This window comes from Alosa pseudoharengus, unplaced genomic scaffold, assembly GCF_046254945.1.
Source record: "Alosa pseudoharengus isolate Yale_2024_CS ecotype anadromous, Long Island Sound unplaced genomic scaffold, YU_APseudo_1.1 YU_APseudo_1.1_scf_22, whole genome shotgun sequence".
Taxonomy (NCBI): domain Eukaryota; kingdom Metazoa; phylum Chordata; class Actinopteri; order Clupeiformes; family Clupeidae; genus Alosa; species Alosa pseudoharengus.
Window position 1 is genome coordinate 6,487,290 of NW_027468680.1, and position 18,019 is coordinate 6,505,308.

At 45.9% G+C, this 18,019-nt stretch overlaps 1 protein-coding gene across 3 annotated transcripts in view; it reads left to right on the forward strand.

Annotated features, from left to right (window-relative positions):
- LOC143139685 (zinc finger protein DPF3-like) overlaps positions 1-17,855 on the forward strand; it is a 32,996-nt gene extending 15,141 nt beyond the window's left edge. Inside the window, exons 4-11 of one of the 3 annotated variants that reach the window (XM_076300367.1) lie at positions 3,545-3,669; positions 6,978-7,073; positions 9,120-9,192; positions 10,157-10,198; positions 10,592-10,729; positions 11,927-12,058; positions 12,850-13,815; positions 15,005-17,855. In XM_076300367.1, coding sequence (XP_076156482.1) covers positions 3,545-3,669; positions 6,978-7,073; positions 9,120-9,192; positions 10,157-10,198; positions 10,592-10,729; positions 11,927-12,058; positions 12,850-13,013 — 770 coding nt within the window. In that variant the 3' untranslated portion in view covers positions 13,014-13,815; positions 15,005-17,855. Of the gene's footprint in view, positions 1-3,544; positions 3,670-6,977; positions 7,074-9,119; positions 9,193-10,156; positions 10,199-10,591; positions 10,730-11,926; positions 12,059-12,804; positions 13,816-15,004 lie in introns of those variants that run through there. The other 2 variants (XM_076300368.1, XM_076300369.1) reach the window with 2 other exon arrangements.
- The last annotated feature ends 164 nt before the right edge of the window (positions 17,856-18,019 follow it).

An 18,019-nucleotide genomic window follows, 5' to 3' on the forward strand; every position in this document is an offset into this window, starting at 1 on the left:
GAGAGAGAGAGAGGGCGGGCATTGAGAGAGGGAGAGAGAGAGATACAGTGAGATACAGTGATAAAGAGAGAGGGAGAGAGAGAGATACAGTGATAAAGAGAGAGGGAGAGAGAGAGATACAGTGATAAAGAGAGAGGGAGAGAGAGAGATACAGTGATAAAGAGAGAGGGAGAGAGAGAGATACAGTGATAAAGAGAGAGGGAGAGAGAGAGAGTGGTGATGGGCAGAGAGAGAGAGAGAGATACAGTGATAAAGAGAGAGGGAGAGAGAGAGATAGATGTTGGACATTGAGAGAGAGAGATACAGTGATAAAGAGAGAGGGAGAGAGAGAGAGTGGTGTTGGGCATTGAGAGAGAGAGAGAGAGATACAGTGATAAAGAGAGAGGGAGAGAGAGTGGTGTTGGGCATTGAGAGAGGGAGAGATACAGTGATAAAGAGAGAGGGAGAGAGAGAGAGTGGTGTTGGGCATTGAGAGAGAGAGAGAGATGGAGTGATAAAGAGAGAGGGAGAGAGAGAGAGATAGATGTTGGGCATTGAGAGAGAGAGAGATGAAGTGATAAAGAGAGAGGGAGAGAGAGAGAGTGGTGTTGAGCATTGAGAGAGGGAGAGATGGAGTGATAAAGAGAGAGGGAGAGAGAGAGAGTGGTGTTGGGCTGGCAGGCAGTCATGCCTCCTGCTCTATTTATAGCGCGTCTCCCAGGGGAGGTGAGGCTGGCTGTCTAGTCAGCTCTGAGCGCGCTCGGAGAGAGAGAGGCAGCAAGTGCATGCACAATGGAGCACCAATCAAACCAAACCAACATAGCTGTGATCTGATCCGATCTCGTCCACTCCTCTGTCTCCTCTCCAGAGTCTCTCCACACACCTCCTCTGTCCTCGCACCTCCTCTCTCCACACACCTCCTCTCTCCTCGCCCCTCCTCTCTCCACACACCTCCTCTCTCCTCGCACCTCCTCTCTCCACACACCTCCTCTCTCCTCGCCCCTCTGTTTGAGATGATGCAGAACAGAAACTCCTCTCGTGTATTCTCAGAGAGAGTGAGAGAGAGAGAGAGGGAGAGGGAGGAAGGGAGGGAGAGAGGAAGGTGATGGAAGTATGTTTACTGATATAGTCTCTTTGGTGTATTACTGCTCTTTGTGGTTCCACTGCAGTCTGTGTGTGTGTGTGTGTGTGTGGTGTGGAGGGCGGTGTGGGTTGTGTGGACATTTAGTATTTCCTTTCTATGTGGTGTGCTGGTTTGTGATTTTGGCGTTTGGGTAAGGATGTTGTAAAGATAGAAACGGAAATGGTGTGTGTGTGTACAAACAGTGTTTGTATTCAATCCTTCTGAAGGTGGTGCAACCTAATGTATGTTTCTAGAAAGATGCCGCTTTCCCAGTTTTTCGAATGTCTGTTTATTCAGGCAGAACCACACATGTCTGTGCTAGCTTCAGCTACACAGCTAAGGTGATAATACTGTACATGGGGCAACTTCTTGAGCAATGTTGCTGGGCAACAACATAACCAGTTCCATGTATTCTGATTGGATGATCATTAAAATGTGCTTACTGATTACTCAAGTTAAGGAAAAAAAATGTTGTTCAAAATCAATGGGGAAAGTGCCTTAACCAAAATACTTGGGAACATTGGCAAGCGGCAATCGTAACGCAACGCTCAGACCATAATAAGTTCTATCTCGTTCCTAAGTAACACAAACAGTTTGCCTACACTGACATTTGAATACGCTCGCATTGCGCTTTGAAAGTTGAACCAAGTTCAATGCTCAGCTTGTTCAACGCTAGTGTTCCACTAGCGCTGCCGCCGTTCTGCTGCCGAACCGTAGAGAACAATAGGAAACCTGCCGCCGTTCCGCTGCCGAACCTTAGAGAACAATAGGAAACCTGCCGCTGGTCAGTGTGATCTCCGCCTTAAAGTCCTACTCAGTTATTATTCTTCCTAGCTTATTCTCCTGCTCTGCAGCCTGCTCTTCGGTCTGCAGTAAGCCTAGCATCTGAAACCAAGAGCAGTTCAGACATTAAAGGTTGTATCAGCGATTTCAGGCCCAAAAAAGGCCCAAACATAAATTATCACATTCATCTAATCTTTCCTAACAATCCGCTAGCTGTCTGCCTCATAAGCAGGCCGTCAAAAAAAACGCGTCTCTGCAGTAAGCCTAGCATCTGAAACCAAGATCAGTTCAGACATTAACTCAACAGGTTTCTACTCCTTTGGCCATACATGCTGTCACCATTTACGTCATTGAAACACCAATAATTATTGCTACGGCCTAGGGAAGCCGGAACAATAAAGGGGGACAGAGCCGTGCAATTTGCCATGCAAAGTCGGATTTATTTCACAATCGATAGTCCGGTCAAAGTAACGAGAGCTAAGTCAGCAGGTATAGAGTCGGTAATCAGTCGTGTCTGGGGTGTTGGGATGCGTGGAATGTGCTGTGTGCATGTTGCATGTTCTAGTGTGGAGTGAAGAACGAAGAGGCCGCGGGACCAGCTAGACCCTCCCAATATGCTCGGCTACACCTGTGCGCCGGAGTAGCCGAACAGCTGTTGGGTGGTCGCCCAGCCCACGGACACACCTGAACCTAAAATTTAGCGGGGAGCAGACACAAAGAATGACAGACAAGGCCTAATGGCCATCACATTTCCCCCCCCCATAAGAACCCCCACCCCCCCAGGATTTCAAAAGACTTATACAATATACAGACAAACAGGCAGATTTAGCGGATGCTTTTATCCAAAGCGACAAAAATGAGGAATAACATTCAAGCAACAGTGCAGAGGAGACCTGCAGACCTTCGGTAGAAATGAATGCTGCATCAATCAATACTGGAGAGTGCAGGATGAGAGTGCAGACGTTATAAGTACTACTCAAAGTGTGGTGGAAGAGGAAGGAGGTAGAGGTGGTGCTATCATCAAAAAAAAAAACATGGGCCTCTTGCATGCTGCGCTGAATGCTAAGCAGCCCTATTAAACACTATGAAGCACATTAGGAAATTCCACAGTGAAGACAGCACTGATATGTATGAGAGAGAGCGAGAGAGAGAGAGAACACCTTTAGAGACCGGTCAGTAGACTAACAGGCTGAGATGACCTCTGTAAATGATGCACTGACCCCACATCCTAACATGCTTAGCATCCAGAGACAGGCTCCAGGGTGTCACACGCACAAACACACTCTCTCTCTCACACACACACATATGCATAAGCAAACACACCACTCTGTTTCATTACCACTGCACACACAGCTGCAACTCTGTCATTCAAGTAAAAACAATCAGATGTTTGTGCTCCAGATGTTGTATACTCAGTGTGTGTGTGTGTTTGTGTGTGTGTGTGTCTGTGTGTATGTTGATCTGAGTGTTCATGTTAACATCTGTTTCCCTGAGTGTTGGTATGAGATTGTTTATTTACTGCTGTATTTATGTGTGTTTGTGTGTGTGTACGTGTGTTTGTCTGTCTGTGTGTATGTTACTCTTTGTGTGCGTGTTGGTACGAGACTGTGTATTTATTTACTGCTCTGTGTGTGTGTGTGTGTGTGTGTGTGTTTCCAGATGGAGGGCTGTCTGCCAGGGAGTCTCTCCCGTCCCAGGGCACCACTCTGGAGGCACTGCTGAGGGGGGACGCCCTGGACAAGAGGAGCCGGGACCGAGAAGAGGAGAGCCTACTGGAGATCCAGGTGGGGGCACCACACACCAGCCGGCTCAGGGCCTCATCTGGGCCTTATTTGGCCCTGATCTGGAGCTGATTGGCTTAGGTACACATAATGTGAAGATGCATTCTGGAGTCCTGCACAAGAATGATGCTAGCGTTCCGTAACCCCTGTGGTCATAAATCATGACTCGGTTCCAAGGGGAGAAGGAATATTCTAGAACTTTTAGAACACTTAGGCATTTCTGTCCATGGTCACCATAGCTATGGAGGGGTTAATCCTCTCAGAAGAATTGATTTTGCCAGGATGGTGTAGGAGAGCTTTAGGTTTTTAAAGAATGCGTGAGACTCCTCCATAAGGGTTTGCACTGTATTGACCATATGCTTCAACCACAGTACAAAGCCTGTGTGTGTGTGTGTGTGTGTGACTGTGCCATTTCTTCACTCACCGGAGTCTCCATTAGCCCTCAAGGCCAGCTGTGCTGCACGGCTTCTCTCTTTGTTAAAGGCAGCAGAAGGCACAGTGGCATACGTGCACACACGGCTTTGTTCATTGTGGTTTGGGGCTCACAGCTCCCTGGAAGTGTGAACAGTCATTAGGTATCTTACAATGACCGACTTGCTTTACATAAATGAATCTCTTGAATACCACTTGCAATCATAACAGAATTCTCTGAAGGACCACGTTAAAAAAAAGTCCCTAATGAGGATGGAAATGACAAAGTCCTTAGTATGGCTGTGAGTACCTGGAACAGCCAGGTGCAGACTACAGCACGGCCGCGGAGTCGTGTGTGTGTGTGTGTGTGTGTGTGTGTGTGTGTGTGTGTGTGTGGCCAGTACAAGTAGAGCTGGGGTAGTCGTGTGTGTGTGTGTGTGTGTGTGTGTGTGGCCAGTACAAGTAGAGCTGGGGTAGTCGTGTGTGTGTGTGTGTGTGTGTGGCCAGTACAAGTAGAGCTGGGGTAGTCGTGTGTGTGTGTGTGTGTGTGTGTGGCCAGTACAAGTAGAGCTGGGGTAGTCGTGTGTGTGTGTGTGTGTGGCCAGTACAAGTAGAGCTGGGGTAGTCGTGTGTGTGTGTGTGGCCAGTACAAGTAGAGCTGGGGTAGTCGTGTGTGTGTGTGTGTGTGTGTGTGTGTGTGTGGCCAGTACAAGTAGAGCTGGGGTAGTTGTGTGTGTGTGTGTGTGTGTGGCCAGTACAAGTAGAGCTGGGGTAGTCGTGTGTGTGTGTGTGTGTGTGTGGCCAGTACAAGTAGAGCTGGGGTAGTCGTGTGTGTGTGTGTGTGTGTGTGTGTGGCCAGTACAAGTAGAGCTGGGGTAGTCGTGTGTGTGTGTGTGTGTGGCCAGTACAAGTAGAGCTGGGGTAGTCGTGTGTGTGTGTGTGGCCAGTACAAGTAGAGCTGGGGTAGTCGTGTGTGTGTGTGTGTGTGTGTGTGTGGCCAGTACAAGTAGAGCTGGGGTAGTCGTGTGTGTGTGTGTGTGTGTGTGTGTGTGTGTGTGTGTGTGGCCAGTACAAATAGAGCTGGGGTAGTCGTGTGTGTGTGTGTGTGTGTGTGTGGCCAGTACAAGTAGAGCTGGGGTAGTAGCCAAGTCATTTTTATTTGTGAAGCATATTGTTTTACACAACTTTTTTTGTCGAGTTTCTCCTAAGTGCTCTTCTGTCATGGCAGATGGACTAAAAATACATCTAAGTGTGAATATGTGAATAAAGGGTTACTCAGACTGCCTGCCCAGTGACTGTGTGCAGATGTAAATATGAATGGAGCAGACAGCAGACAGTTACTGGACCACACAGACCAGACGGATTCACTAAGAGCTCCTACACCTCAGTACAAAGACAGTGGTGTGTGTGTGTGTTTGTCTGTGTGTGTATGTTTGTCTGTGTGTGTGTGTGTTTGTCTGTGTGTGTGTGTGTGTGTTTGTCTGTGTGTGAGAGAGAGAGTTCTCTTTTGGTCTGGAGCCATGGCCAGAGTGCTGTGGAGAACCAGTTGATAAGTATGTCAGTTTGCTGGTCCCATGCTGTGTGTGTGTGTGTGTGTGTGTGTGTGTGTGTGTGTGTGTGTGTGTGTGTGTGTGGAGCCAGAGAGCACTGATAAATTTGCTGATAAGTTTGTCAGTCTGCTGGTCCCATGTTGTTTGAATCAGTGTGTGAGTGTGTGTGTGTGTGTAGCCAGAGAGCAGAGGAGAACCAGCTGAGCGGTTTGTCATGTTGCTGGTTCCATGTTGTGTGAAGCTGTGTGTGTGTGTGTGTGTTTGTGTGTGTGTGTGTTTGGAGTGCTGGACAGAAGCAGCTGATTTGATTTGTTGGGTTGCTGGTCCCATGTTGTGTATGAATGAGTGAGTATTTTAGTTCAGGGGGTTCAGAGCTGTTTCTGTAAACTGTGGCAGAGAGCATAGTGACTTCATGATGTAGGAGGGGTGTGACGCCAGGCGCTCACTGATGGGCCAATGACGTTTCCGTTCCTGTCAGTGTAGGTGGGATAACACTGTCTCTCTCACACACACACACACACACACACACACACACACACACGCACACACACACACACACACACACACACCAGGCTCAACCCTCTCAGTGCTGGAGGTGTATCACTTCACTCCTGCCTCACGATCAGGCTCATCTGATCCTGCTGTATACTTAGCAGCCTTAACTAGATGAGATGGTGGAGAGAGATTATTAAATCAGCAGTTGGCCCCGGCCCTCTGCTGGAGGATGGCACTCTTTGGTGCAGAATGCCTTGCTTTGCACAGAAACCAAACTATGGTCTTCAAGCATGAGAAGAAGCCTATGGTGTGAGTCAGTGTAGAAACTGACTAGACATTTGATCTCGATTCACACACTTGCGTTTGTTGGCATGACTCCAGATTCTGTTTCCTGCTAACTAATGAGAAAGTTGAGCTGCTCCTCTAAGTCATGGCCATGTCGAGTGGTCACTTAACAAATGCCCTCATGAATTACCCCCTGAGAAGCTGAATTCAGGACATTTCTCTACGACCTCCTTCATGAAGGGGCAATCTTACACATTCTGCTGTGAGTCATTATAGTGTGTATCCCATGTAATGCAGTTGGATATATTCTGTTTTGTTTAAGTAGGAGCTTCAGATAGATGGTTACAAATGTCTGCCATGTAAAACGCTTTATACTAAAATGTGATTAAAATGCCTGGGGCTGCTTGAATCTTACACATTTTACTAATCAGCTCAAGCAAAAATGTTATTTGGCGAGAGAAGGGAACGTTTGATCCCCAAACTCTAAATGTTTCTCTCTCTCTCCTCTCTTCTCTCTCTTTCCTCTCCTCCACTTCCATTCCTCCCTCCCTCCACTCTCATCAATTATAGAGGGTTCTAGAAGCCGACGCGCAGGAAGACGGTTACCATGACGACGACGACTTTGAAGTGGACACGCCGAAGCGGAAACACAGAGGCAAAGGCAGAGTGAGTGATTGACGAGAGAGAGAGAGAGAGAGAGAGAGAGAGAGAGAGAGAGGTGGGATGCACTATCCAGCAAGTAAAGTGTTTGAAAGCACACCTGCCTTAGCGGTGTATCATACAAACAGGACATCCTTAAGCTGGTGTTGAAGATTCATCTTCTCCTCTTGAGGTTAGCAGGCACAGGTGTTTGTGTGTCACACACACACACACACACACACTCTCTCAGTGCTTCCTGTTGTGTAGTCTGTCTATGAGAAACCGACTGACTTTATCAGACTGATCCGATCCGCTGGATCGTTTCAGTTAGTCAGACACAGACTTGTGTGGTGAGGCAGGGGAAACCGGCAGCCTGAGACATGAAATGATCAGAGACCCTTCAGCTGCATCGGCTCTGCAGCACTTTACAGACAGAGTGGCGAATACATAATCAGAGTCTCTGATGCCCCCCCCCCGCACACACACATAGTTTGAAAGACAAAGCAGCAGTTAAACCTTAGCTACTGGTATCTACCGGTTTCTGGGCTTATTTGCATATTTCTTTTCCGTTTTACTCTTTGCAAGTGAAATAGGATTATTATCTTGGCTCTGTGTGGATGAAAATATTTAAATCATAAAAGATCTTTTCTTTTCTCTCCGTATGTTTAATGAAATGTCCACTAAGAGTGCAACAGGATAGAACGCTACAGACTCCCTCGGGGGTCTCAGGGGATGGGGTTACCCAAGTACTCCGATGCAAATTAAAGCTCTGATTACTTACTCTTTTTAAAGTTGGGCTTTGCATTTTTGCATTAAAAATCGAGGGACCTCTATCCCCACTCTTAAGTTGAGGAGACATTTTCTTTATCCCTGTGCACGACAATCATTTGTACTGACCTGGGAGCTCTTATCAGTCCAAGGGCGTTTTTTCTACCAACCGAAAACTGATTCTTGAAACCGCTCCGTTCAGTGTTCTTCGAAACTTGGTGCCGTGTAGTGAACCGCCCAGCATTTCCACCACTTTTGAACGGAAACAAGGATGCGTCATTAACAGAGGGTGTTATTTGCCAACTGTTCAATGACGTGCCATCTCTGAAACTTACTGAAAAATACTGATGTACAGTATTTTTGGCTAAAAATTCTCCAAACAGTTCAACATCTGGAGCTTGAACCAAAACAGTGTTGGTTCTCTGTTGGTAGAAAATGCCTGCTGGTGAAGGGCGATGCAGAACCTGCTGTTTGGGTGCCTCAGCTTGCCTGGAAATGATAAGTGTTGTGTTTTTAACTGTGGATAAAACAAACAGACAAACAAACAAACAAACAAACAAACAAGCAGCTCTATGGGCCTCCTGGGATGCTTGTTTTGGATGTTCTTTTCTTGTATGTCATGGCACGTAAAAACAAGGCCAAAAAGCATTCAACCGTCAGACCACAGTGTCTGTGCTGTTTGTTTTTAGCTTGTGCCAAGATGGAGCCATTTTAGGGCCTGCAGAATTGCACAATGCACTGTAACTTTGAAGAAACCAGTTGAGCTTTAGAGAATTGACTTTGAGGAAAAAGCCAAGTATTTAAGCCCAGTAGCTAGATTCCCACTGTGGAGTGAAGATTGGCCTTACTTTGGGTCCACAGATGCGGTCAGGTTTAGGCTTAAAGATCCCAACTCAGCAAAAGAGCAGAAAGAAGCTGTTGTGACAATTATGGCCAATTATGACAGTATTGAGAGTATGTGGGAACAGTGGTAGTGTTGCCGTCTGCTGTCTTCCCGGTATCAATCCCTGAACTTGCTGTTGCGAGGCTGTGCCCCTTTCATTAAAAGCATATGCTAAATACCAGTCACATTAAACTACTTATTAGAGTTCAACCAGTAAACTCCAGTTGTAGTTCCATATGATAATATGTAAACGTCTGCACACATTTTATTGTTTTTTTTGGACACAGGTGGTTACAGTAGTAAAATGTTATGGAAGTCCACCACTGGTGCTCCTATTGGTCCATCTGCCTGGACCTGAGGCTGTACTGTAGCCCTGAGCTTTCTCTCTTTTCCTCTCTCTCTCTCTCTCTCTACCTGTGCAGGGTCGAGGGTCCGGCCGCCGAAGGAATGATGCCCACTCGACAGACGACCAGGACAAGCCATACGTCTGTGATAGTAAGTGCCCCAAGCCCAGCAGTCCACAGTCAGCTCTGCCAACGAATTACACCCCATCAAGATTCATTACAGACATTCGCAACTTTAATCAGCTCTGGCTGGACATAAATTGATGCTCATCTGAAAACATCACCCCAGGCAGTAGTCTTCATCACATGTATGTGTGTGTGTGTGTGTGTGTGTGTGTGTGTGTGTACAGGGGATGATGGTGCTGTAAGTTGATTGTGGGGAATGTAGATTAAAACTGTAATACTCAGATGACACCCTTATAGGTCTGTTGAGTCAGAGTTGTAGTAAAGGCAAAACGTCTTTTTAGCAGAGTTCACTTTCAATACTGGCATTGAGCCAATGTTGATGTTGAGCCAAGGACCACTTCCTTTAGGCTGAATATGGAGATCAGAGGTGCGTTCAAATTCAGCGAACAGTGGCGAACGTATGTGGCACACATGTTTTCTAGTCTGAACAGTTCAATTATAACGATTTGGTGTACGCATTCCACTTTAACAGTAAGCCTTCGTCCAACTCCACTGTATGTTCACGGAGAACTACCTCCTCAAAACCGAGTGGAGATCTTAAGGCAAAAAGAAACACGAATGTTCGCCTATATTTGCGAATTTGAACATCCCTTAGTAATGGCAGTCTCCCTCCTGAAATCTTCCTAGTTCAGACACTCCCCAGCCCCTCAGGGTCTTTTTCAGTAAGGGGATCAGCCCGCAGTGACGGTGGTTTCAGGTGCTCTCCTGCATGCAATTTACATGTTGAAATCCACCCAAGCAGATAAGGTTGCCCCCCCACCACCACCACCACCACATACACCCACACCCACAATGCAATGATCACAGACTTCACAGTGAAGCGTTTACTCATGCTTTTTTTCTTTCTTTTCTTTCCTGTCCTTTCTTTTATTGTTTTTTTTATTTTTTTCTTTTTTTTTTTTTGCTTTGTTTTTTTTCCTCTGTTCCAGACAGACACAAACAAAAGCGTAACTCAAAATCTTCGGCCTCAGGTATACCGAGCTTTTTTTTGTCTGCTTTTGGAAATTTGGTCTTTTTAGATGGAAACGAGGGCTAGAGGCTTAAGGATTGACACTGTTCAACCTCTCTGCCGCTGTGCACCCGTCCCCACAGTAGATGCATTCTGACCTGTCATTGCGCTGAGCCCTTGCTTAAAAAGGCCCAGCACCTTTGAACCCTTACCCATCAACACCAATCGCCCTCACGTGCACAGCAGAGAGACTATCACTTAGCTAAGATTGAGCTAGATGAATCATTCCACATATAACAAGACTTCATGGGAGAGTAGTCTCACTTTTTTTATATGCTGATGATCTGTATCTATTGTTTGTTTTTGAGCGCTGTCTTGGTTGCATCTTCTCATTTGTTGTTGTGTTTGTTTACAGTTTGTGGGAAGCGCTATAGGAACCGCACAGGGTTGAGCTACCACTACACTCACGCCCACCTGGAGGACGAGGGGGCAGGGGAAAAGGAGTCTGAGCCTTCACAGTCTCCGCCCATGCACCGTCCACACAGCCGAAAACGTAAGGCCACATGCCCTGCTTCTTCTCTCCTCCTGATTGGCTGCGGACCTCACAATGATCCGATTAGCTCTCTGTTATAGGTAGACCAGTCACCAGCATTTCCAAGACTGAGGTCTGAGTCGTTACTGTCTGAGATTTGTTAGAGAAATGTTATGAGCTTTTGAAATGCATTTATCAGAGAGCCCTTTGGAGGGGTGCGGGTTGTTAAAACGTCGTGCAGTCAGTATATTTTATGAAGTGAACATTTGGAGCCAGTCCTCAACTTTCTTCAGTCATTCATCATCTTCTTGGATGTTTGTGTATTCCAGATGGTTAAACCATATGAAAATAGTATTGATTCAGTCTCTGAGATGGCCGTGCCAAGCATTTAAGGCAGATGAAAGTGGTTTTGCTGTGGTAAATCACATGTCCCGGTGGGCTACTGCGTGATCTGGAGCTAATTGCCGTGATGATTTTAAGGCCTGTTCCTCTGGCCAGACATTAACATGTATGGCTAGAGATAGCATTGTTTAAGTTTAAAGGTGCTCTAAGCGATGCCACATGTTTTTTTAGGCTAAAACATTTTATGTCACTTACTGTAAACCTCACCTAGCCAACCGCTAGCTGTCTATCCTGAATACTCTGCAAAATAATGTGATCTCTGTGGACAGCCCAGGCTCCAAAAATGGCAACAAAAACGACCTGGGCAAACCTAGCCCATAAAAACATAACAAACTCTGCGTGTTTAGGAGAGTTTCAATTGCACGGGAGCAGCACGGGAGGGAGGGGGAGGAAGTAGCGAGCTAGCTCTCTGTTTTGTTTGAAAGTCAACAGAAGTGACGTTACCCAGCATCGCTTAGAGCACCTTTTAAGCATTCTACCCTGTTGGTCATTCACTATGCAGACACATAAGCGTCCGTCAGATGGATAGATAGATAGATAGATAGATACTTTATTGATCCCCAGGGGAAATTCAAGAAGTGAGGTTGGGTCAGAATGGTTGCACCATCAGTTTGCAGCGTGGAGCTGGAAATTTGATTTCTGAATGTTCTAAAGACTGTAACCAATAACTGCCAACATTGGCCATTGCGGTCCTAACAATGTTGGGGTTTGTTGGGGGCATTGTCTGGGCACTGTGCAAGGACTTTAAGTCTTTTAAGTGCACAACACACACACACACACACACACCTCACCTGTCTGACTTCCTATCTCACACAGATCCAAAAGGTCCGGACGGGAACCCTGTTCCCAACAGTAACTACTGTAGTATGTGCCTGGGCAAATCAGGCTCCAACAGAAAGATGAACAAAGCCGCAGGCTTGGCTCCCTGCTCAAAGTGTGGACGATCAGGTGAGCCTGTTCGATTTTACCCCCTTTCTCCCTCTCTTTCTTTCTTTCTTTCTTTCTCCCTCGGTCTTCCTCTCTCCTCCTCTCCCTCTCTCTCTCTCTCTCTCTCTCTCTCTCTCTCTCTCTCGCTCTCTCTCTGCACAGACAGAGCTATCCTAGTCCGGTCCAATCACAGGATCAGTGGTCATTGTGTATTGGTTTTCCTCATTGTGATTCGTGTCTGTCCCGTCATATTCAGCATGTGACAAAGCTCAGTGCTGTTGATTGCCCTGTCGATTGCTTCTGTCTGATCACTAAGTGTATCAGTGAGTGAACATATCACTCTGATAAGGGACGCGTGGCTCAGTGTTACTTCACAAACTTAAAAGATCTGTGAGTAATTGACACTCATCAGCTGCTGATCATTCTTCCACCCAAATCACTAGAAAGGAAAGTAAAGAGTACATTTGGCTTAGGGCCTATCTGTTAGCTTAGCTTTGTGATGGCGATCTGTTAAGTCTGACTATGTGTTAGCGTTAGCGTCTTATCTGTCTACTGGCCTGTCTCTTAGCTTAGCTATGTGTTAGCACAATAGACAGAGTAAAGCTATCTTTTAGCGTGGCCACGTGTTGACTTTCCCACCTATCTGTTTAGCCTTTGAGTTGTTAATCATCTTTGGAAAAAGTCGCTGTTTCACACACAACTAATGAAGCAATGGACCTAGTTATTCCTGAAAGTCACGCTGACTCGTAGCGTACGCTGACTCGCAGCGTCTGTGTGTGTTTGTTTGTGTGTGTGTGTGTCTGTCTGAGCAGGCAACGGTGTGGAGAAGGAGAAGCCACGGCCCTTTGCTGGCGCGGAGGAGCTCTTTGGCACCACGTCCGAGAGCGATACGTCCACCTTCCACGGCTTCGAGGAAGACGACCTCGATGACGAGCCCACGTCCAACGGCAACAAGAAGGCCGCACAGTGCAGATAGAGCGCACACACACACACACACACACACACACACACACACACACACTGACACATACACCCACCCACACACACACAGACACACACACATTCACACTTGCACACACTTACATACAGCAAACACAACAGGACCTTCTCTAACCAGAGACACTTTTAACAAACTCCTGTTAAACAAAGAAGAAAAATGAAGAAAAAAAAATACGCTGCTTTTTAATTGTTTTCCTGGCCGTTTTTGCAGAAAGCACAAATAATGATTTCAGCGAAGAAATGCAAGTTTTCTTTTATGATTACTGGAAACTTTAAGCCTTTTTGAATAAGTTATAAACTTGCTTTTTTATTATTGTTATTTAAATAAGGAGAGTGTGAAGCTGACAGACTGGGTGTCCTGATGAAAGAGGCGCTCTTCGTGTGAAACAATGGAACTGTTTGTCTTTCGGGATGCTTTTCCCCCCCTTGTAGGACAAATTTCAACTTGTTTTTGCAAACAAGAACACTGGAACATGTGGATTTAATTTTATAGCGTTTCTGGGATAATTTGCCAGCTAAATTAAATTTTTTAAAAATAAATTATAAATAATAAACAGTTGATGTAAGAGAGAAGTCAGAAGGAACTTCTGCTGTACGTTGACCTATTCCGTGAGGAAATGCTTATGGAAGGAAGAGGAATACATGAGTCGACTGTTTTTGGATTACTGGGCTTTTACTATGAGTGGGTGAGACGGTCAAGAAGTTGACATCATCCAGTCCAACGGGTTTTGCATTGACATTTGGGGAAGGGTCACTACTCTGATGACAGCGCAGTGAAGGTAAGGGTTAGCATTGCTAAGCACTTCTGTCACATATCATAGGAGTCTGGGGGTCGTCATATTCTGAGATCTTCACAACACACTATGTCTCTAGAGGTTGCTTAGAAGTGAATATGTGCTTAAATATAAATGTAATAATGTACAGTGGCTTCAAGTGTTCATTGTGGTTGCCCATATAATCGTGTGTGTGTGTGTGTGTGTGTGTGTGTGTGTGTGTGTGTGTGTGTGTGTGTGTGTGTGTGTGTGTGTGTGTGTGTGTGTGTGTGTGTGTTTGAAGACCCAACTTTTCTGAGAGTGCCACCTCTCCTAGTGCTACATACAACTGGACATGCTTAATCTAGCATTTTCCACAACACTCTTCTCAATCCTGACTGTCCCTCCTTCCTCCCATGACTTAACTTTGCTTGAACTGGCATTCTATTCTATGCAAGTAGTAGTACTTCTTGCTGCATGTCCACTGCACCTTAACTGTTCCCTTTTTTGTAAGTTGCTTTAGATACAAGTATCAGCTAAATTACTAAATGTAAGTGTGTGTGTGTGTGTGTGTGTGTGTGTGTGTGTGTGTGTGTGTGTGTGTGTGTGTGTGTGTGTGTGTGTGTGTGTGTGTCTGTGTCTGTGTCTGTGTCTGTCTTCTTTGGGTTGTTGGCCGCACTCAAAGTCCCTATGCATGGCGGATGTGCTGAAGTCGGCATCACTGTCACACAGCAGTCAGATGACTGCACTGTGTGTGTGTGTTTGTGAGTGAGAGAGAGAGTTTGTGTGTGAGAGAGAGTGTGTGTGTGTGTGTGTGTGTGTGTGTGTGTGTGTGTGTGTGCGCATTACTTCCCAAGCATGTGCATCCAATTTAAAGCTACACACACACACACACAGGAAGCACTAAGCTATGACCTCAGATACTGTTACCGGGTGACACAATTACATTACGTTATACCCCTGTCATCACAGTTTGTCATTTCTCATCAATTCTGCAGTCTGATTAACAACAACAAAACTTCAGATCATATCGAATTGCAAGATATTGTACATGTACGATATATTGCAGTGTGCCTCAGTGAGCCTTGCTGAACCATGGAGCATATTTAACTCCATCTGCATTGTGTGGGTTTTTGCAAGGTGTTATGATGTCAGCTTATTCTATGTTCTGTCCTCGCTGGTGCATCACACTATCTCCCTTCTGTTTCTCTTGCAGGACACACTGCTGGGGGTTTGGGCATTCAGTCGGGGAGCTTGGTCGCTTCGTCCTCTGAACGGACAGATCTGCTGAGACCCCTGCAAACGCACACAGACCCCCTCAGACTCCTGGACACACACACACACACAGAGATTCCTATCCACCCTGGCAAACGCACACAGACCCCATCAGACTCCTCTGGACACACATACACATATATACACACACACACACACACCCACCCATCCACTCTCCTGCTATGCACCTAATACGGACACCAGACGTCAACTTGATGAACTCACGGGGGTGAACTGTGTGGATGAATACTGTACTTTTGAAGTACTTTCTTGTTTTTCCTTTTTTGTTTTTCTTCTGAAGCTTTTCTGACTGGTTTTCTGACTGGTCTTTTGAGTCTACTGGTGCCCCTTTTCATGTTCCCAGTGTAGAGGACTGATGTGGACCAAACAGTCTTACACAAGTGTCAGAAACAGTGGATCTAACCCTCTTTTGAGGAAAAAAAATGACATTTGACATTTGACAAATGAAGGATTATAAATGAAATCAAACTGATTTGTATTTAACAAGTGTCCATTCACCGCTTTTCCTTTTGAAGCACTTGTGTTTTTCTGTTTTTTTTTTTTTGTCTACCTAAAAATCTGCTTTGCTTACTATTACTGTAGGTGTCTTTGCACATGAGAGTAGTGGCCATGGAAGGATTAAAAGCCAGATTTAAAAAAAAAAAAAAAAAAAAAAAAGATCTAAAGCAAACAAACACACACGTACCAGACTCGATCCCTTGTCTATGCATGAAACGGACTAGAATCAGACAGGGCAAGCGTGGTCTGGCTACACTGTCACTGAATCAACGCTGAACTGTTGCAGTTGGGGTGCCTAAGGCTGCTGGAGGATCCCTGACCGAACTAACCAGGGATCACCTCATCAGCTCACACACAAGAGTCCCATAACACTGCTTTTCTAATCCCCTGCCCTGAAGGACGGAGGCTCCCGAGCAAAAAGCTACGCTAGTGGTGTTGGGGATTGAGGGTGTGCTGATGGGTGGTTCTGGGGCTTTGCTGTGGCCAGCTAAGGCTGCTAAGCTCAGCTAGGCTAGCGCAAATGTGAAGTGACACGTCAACGTCATTAAGTTCATCACTGTGCTTGGACTAGGATGCTCACAGGAAACCAAGTGTGACAGCCATAACTGAAGACACAGCCAGATCAGACACATACTCTCTCTCACACACAAACACGCACACACACACTCACTTTATTTCTCTCTTCCTCTCTGCTCTCTCTCACACACACTCACACAACCTCTGCCATGGTGCTTAACAATTTCAACAAATCAACAGTGACCTCTGATTAGTGCTACATCTACTAGGTATTGTCCCTCAGTCCCCCTCCTCCTCTCACTGTTTCTCTTCTATCTTACTGGGGCCATAGTTCAGACTCTCCCTTTAAAATGTGAAACGGGTTTAGACTCATTACCTACATTTTGCTTTTGCTTTAGTTGACCTAGAAGTATTTTTTTTTTGTAAGGTTGTTTGTGTCCCTGTGTCGTGGAGTGGAGTTGACGGACATTTGACCCGGACGCCTCGGCCTACTTTGGATCTTTTCTCCTGGGCCTGTGGTCTGGTCTCAGGCGACCACCCCCGCTCTGGACATGAGCACCAAGCTCAGGCATCTGATGTAAACTACTGTTGATTGCCCTTTTTTGACTCATGGTGGGGAGGGGGGGATCAGGGACAGAACTGGCTGCCCCCCTCCTTTCCTCCGCTTACTCCCTTGCACCCCCCACCACCTCCATGTCTGGTTACTACCTGCCTCCCTGTCGCATGATTGTGACCCCCCACCCCCCTTCCAGTGATGTGTATGGACCATTGCCATAAACACAGCAATAAGCTGAAATGCAAAAGCTTTTGTGTTCCACTGATGAAAGGCGATGGGATTCTAAGACAGTTACCACATATAGATTGGACAACAGTGTCTTCTTCAGCCTACTCTTTCAATGAAATAAACACATACTGTCAGCTCAACGTTGGAAAATGTTACTCTGTGTTGACCTGTATGAGTGCAGTAAAATCGGAGATGGTACCTCTTCATCCATCACTGTCACGCATCCTTCCCTGTTCATCTATGTCCACTCCTCTCCTCGACACATGCTCATAGTTTATTTTGGCTATAATTGTCGTTACATAGGCCTACCCACTCTTGCGGAAAAGCGTTGGATTAAAAGTTTGAGATTGTCTCTCTCTCTCACACACACACGCGCGCGCGCGCGCGCGCACGCTTTTATCCCTCAGGGACTCTGTTCCTAACAGTGAATAATTTTCCTGAAACGGGAGAAATGTGTGTTCTTCCTTCACCCCACTGTTTTGTCGTTCGAGTCACCATGGGAACTAACTAACGAGTGTAGAGTAGCATAGGAAAAAGGCCAGAAATGTCAGATACCCCGTTATTTTAGCAGTGGGCGCGCAGCGCAAAGATCAGTAATGTGTGGTTTGCCGGTGACATCCCTCAGCTATCGGATCATGGGCACTTCGAAACGTAGCCTAGCCTACTGCTCTTCTTGAAAGTCTGTTATCATTATCATCATGATCGTCGATTCCTTTGGATGGACGAAACGGTGGAATCATATGAATATATTGGCAAGCCTAGCCTCTATACCTCATAAAAGTGACATAGACAGCAATAAACCTGTGTGTTTTGTGTAATCCTGGACAGCTTCAGGAACAGGTACCAGGTGAATTATACGCTAACTGGTCGTTTTGTCTTCAGCTGTAAATATTGTAATGCAGATGGAACGAAGTCTTTGTTAGTGAAGATATTTTTTATTGTAATGACATTAAAATAATAAGACTATCAACTATCTCTGTTGGGATGTCTGGTTGACTTCATAGTAATCTTTTGACCAGTCTAATTGAAAAAAAGGTGACCATAAAAACTTTTCTGAATAGCCTAAAAAAGCTGATTGATCACGACTCCTCTGGACACACACACACCCATCTACTCTCCTGCTATGCACACCGTCAA